General features: G+C 41.0%; 1 protein-coding gene across 1 annotated transcript in view; it reads left to right on the top strand.

The window, feature by feature from the left end:
* The window catches only part of LOC119593385 (serine/threonine-protein phosphatase 2B catalytic subunit alpha isoform-like), a gene marked incomplete in the record, with an annotated part of 201,939 nt that overhangs the window by 195,538 nt on the left and 5,816 nt on the right, over positions 1-585 (top strand). The window contains 1 exon segment of the mRNA XM_037942314.1: positions 491-514. Coding sequence (XP_037798242.1) covers positions 491-514 — 24 coding nt within the window.

Consider the following 585-nt stretch of genomic DNA (forward strand, 5'->3'; position numbering starts at 1 on the left):
TCCTTTCGGACTTATCCTTTTTCGGGGGAATGAAGCACAATTATACATTGCAGTTTTGGCCACAGATTATATGAAGCCTTGCTAAAGAGGATCGTCAATGCTTGTATATTTTTCTTTCACTTTCCCCCATTTTCTTTTTCCTCAGTACTATTATATCCCATTTTATTTCACCTTTTGACCAAGGTTAATAAAGTGTTCTGCTGTGGAACAAAGCCCCCTTGTAGACAGTAGGGTACCAAGTCTTCCGTAAGGGACAAAGGTCCGTTTCCTGTAGGGCTTTATAACATCTTTGGCCGTGCAGCACTGTGGTACTCAAAACCATTATGGGCTATTGTTAATTTCACTTGTATTGTCTCCAGTATCTTTTTTATCTAGTATTTCCTTTTTCTTTCCATTTCCTGTGGCTTGCGTGCACATAAAATCCAACAAATTCCTGCTTATCTTCTTGGACCTTAATACTTGTTGATACTGTTGTGGCAAACATTGCAAGCAACAGCAGTGCTAATTGTGCCGGGTAAGTTTTAGCACCGGGGCATGGAGCCAAGTAAGGAATTTGCATGCCTGTCTGAAGTGCCTCACAATGGG

The sequence above is a fragment of the Penaeus monodon genome, chromosome 32, assembly GCF_015228065.2.
Source record: "Penaeus monodon isolate SGIC_2016 chromosome 32, NSTDA_Pmon_1, whole genome shotgun sequence".
Lineage (NCBI taxonomy): Eukaryota > Metazoa > Arthropoda > Malacostraca > Decapoda > Penaeidae > Penaeus > Penaeus monodon.